At 44.8% G+C, this 2249-nt stretch overlaps 2 protein-coding genes across 4 annotated transcripts in view; one reads left to right on the top strand and one right to left on the bottom strand.

The window, feature by feature from the left end:
- Positions 1-242: 242 nt before the first annotated feature.
- Positions 243-638, top strand: LOC109536594 (FACT complex subunit SSRP1). Its single transcript, XM_019902880.2, has one exon. It carries the CDS (start codon positions 243-245, stop codon positions 636-638), a length of 396 nt encoding a protein of 131 aa, XP_019758439.1.
- A 64-nt stretch (positions 639-702) lies between these two features.
- Positions 703-2249, bottom strand: part of LOC109536737 (microsomal triacylglycerol transfer protein) — an 8790-nt gene continuing 7243 nt past the window's right edge. For 2 of the 3 annotated variants that reach the window (XM_048663686.1, XM_048663685.1), the window contains exons 8-10: positions 1216-1370; positions 992-1159; positions 703-931 (exon numbers count right to left, since the gene is read on the bottom strand). In XM_048663686.1, the coding sequence (XP_048519643.1) occupies positions 790-931; positions 992-1159; positions 1216-1370 (465 nt within the window). In that variant the 3' untranslated portion in view covers positions 703-789. Of the gene's footprint in view, positions 932-991; positions 1170-1215; positions 1371-2249 lie in introns of those variants that run through there. The other variant, XM_048663687.1, reaches the window with a different exon arrangement.

The raw sequence follows: 2249 nt of genomic DNA on the forward strand, positions 1-2249 counted from the left end.
CCTTGCACAAAACGACGATCATTTTCCTAATTTCATAGATAACAGAAGACTGTATTTTTTCTACATCCGCCCCTGTTCTTGTGGGGGTTCCACCAACTGCAGACAATCAACACCTCTGCGTTGCTAGTAAATAAGCCAAGGTCCGTTGATGACACCCGGTGTCACCGACTATCAAAATTGCAAGTAGCAGACCGAAAAAACCAATTTTTTTGAATATCCGGCTAAATTGGCGCCTCAGCAGCATGGCCAGATCATCCGGCAATTTGCAGCAGAAATTGTCGCAGATAAACAGCCGGTCGCGCTCAAGGGTGCGAGAGGGCAAAGTGTCCCGCAACCCGTTCATCAACTTTCTGGCCGAGTTTCGCGCGACCAGAAAGGGCGTTAAAATGACCGAACTGAGCAAGCAAGCAGGACGCGAGTGGCGCAACATGAGCAAGGAGAGCAAGTCGCCCTATCTGCAGATGGCCCAAAACGCCCCGAAGAAGAAAAGTGCGAAGTGGAAGTCGCAGAGGAGAAGCACTCGAAGCACGCAGAAAAGAAGCAAGCGGCGCAGATCCGGATCGAAAGTGCGACAGGCGAAGCAGGAGCCCACCAGACAGGAACGCTGCAAGACGGCTGTGGACAAGCCGAAGGACTGAGAAGGACCATGAACATCTAGTCGACACTTCAAATGTGTTGTTTCAGTGGCATTAAGATTAAGACTCATCGCATACGTTTTATTCGGTTTCCTATGGAAATTTGCGTGGAAAATTGTTCATAAAAGTCTCTACATTTACATCACGACTGTTTCTAACTGCCCAAGGCACTGCACATTTCACTGTTCTTCCGATTTAGGGCGTATGTGACGCCTGGGATGGATTGCCTCCTGTTGAGGGCCAACTTCAGGCGATGATTCGCCGCGGGAATTTGCCCCAGTTTGGTCACTTGATGTCTAGAAAACAACGTTTTTAGGCACCCATCGCATTTAAAAGCTTGCTTGAAAATGTTTCACCTAAACTCGGTGTCCGGCTGGGACAATTTCATGCACAGCTTCACATTGGCTGAGAAATCGGCGTCGATTTCCAAATTGAGTTTCGGCTCCAGAGAGCCCAAGAAGTCCAGCCGGCTCTGAGCAAACGGCGTGCTCAGGGTTAGCGAGCCTTTGGAAACGTAGCCAACGCTAAAAGTGCCTGGAAAATAACCAAACGCCCGCACAATATTGTAGAATCAACTTACGATTTCTTTATCAGGGACTGCGCGTTTCTATTCCAAATGGAAAGCTCAATTTTGCCGGACAAGTCAAAGGAAACGGCGCCCTTCAAGTCGATATCGATTACAAATCCATTCCCCAGTCGTAAGTATTCTTTGTGGTCTTGACTCAAAATCAGCGCCTGGAGGCAAAAGAACTGGAATGGCAAATGAGGACAAACTGCCTGTGCTGCCCAAAAATCACCAACTGCTATTTTCGACTCGTTTGGTCTTTCGATGCATGTAGCATGTTGGGTCGACAGTGTCTAACGCGGGTCTTTCTGTCCATGAAGCGGTTATTGCAGAGTTCAATATTTCCCTCAAACCCCCCGAGGAGAGCTCGCTGCTTGGGCAGAATCTTCTCATCCTCAAATTTCGCATTATTTTCTAAACTTTGCCAAACCACGGAGACTTCTTAAGTAAACTGATAAGTGCTTTCAATGAGGCCTTTCCGCTTCGGTTCATATAAACTTTGGATTACGATAGGTTTACGCACCTCTGCAAAAATATGCGCTCGCTCTTGCATATAAGAAAGTTCACTGACTCCACTCAACTTCTCGAATTCATTTCAAATTACAGAAAAATTTATCTAAAAGTAATCAAGTCAGCAAATAAACTGTATTATCAAAATCGTTTGACAAGTGCCAAGAATGTTTCTAGGGAAACCTGGTCCATTGTTGATGAGCTAAGAGGGGGGAGAAGGCTCGTTGACTCGGATGAAGTGCCAAGTCCAAATGAGTGAGTCATCAACATTAGCAAAAGTTTTACTTCTAGTATTTTGCCGGCCTTCGACCCTCTTTCGCTTCTTCATTTATTTTTTACACAGCTTATTGAGTAATCTATTGGTATATTTGTATATAATGATACAACATCCAACGATAATTCTTTGGTATTTTTTGTTGTTTTATAAAATCACAAACACTCCAAGAGTCTTTAATGCAATATTGTGACTTTCCCAATACATTACTCAAAACTGCTGACAGATATTTAGATAATTGGTACGTTGGAGCATTTATGTTACT

This window comes from Dendroctonus ponderosae, unplaced genomic scaffold (genome assembly GCF_020466585.1).
Source record: "Dendroctonus ponderosae isolate FM_Combo_2020 unplaced genomic scaffold, Dpon_F_20191213v2 Dpon_F_20191213_2, whole genome shotgun sequence".
Classification (NCBI taxonomy): Eukaryota; Metazoa; Arthropoda; class Insecta; order Coleoptera; family Curculionidae; genus Dendroctonus; species Dendroctonus ponderosae.

Coding starts and splice junctions, on each gene's coding strand:
- LOC109536594 (XM_019902880.2), top strand. CDS start 243: ATGGCCAGATCATCCGGCAATTTGCAGCAGAAATTGTCGCAGATAAAC.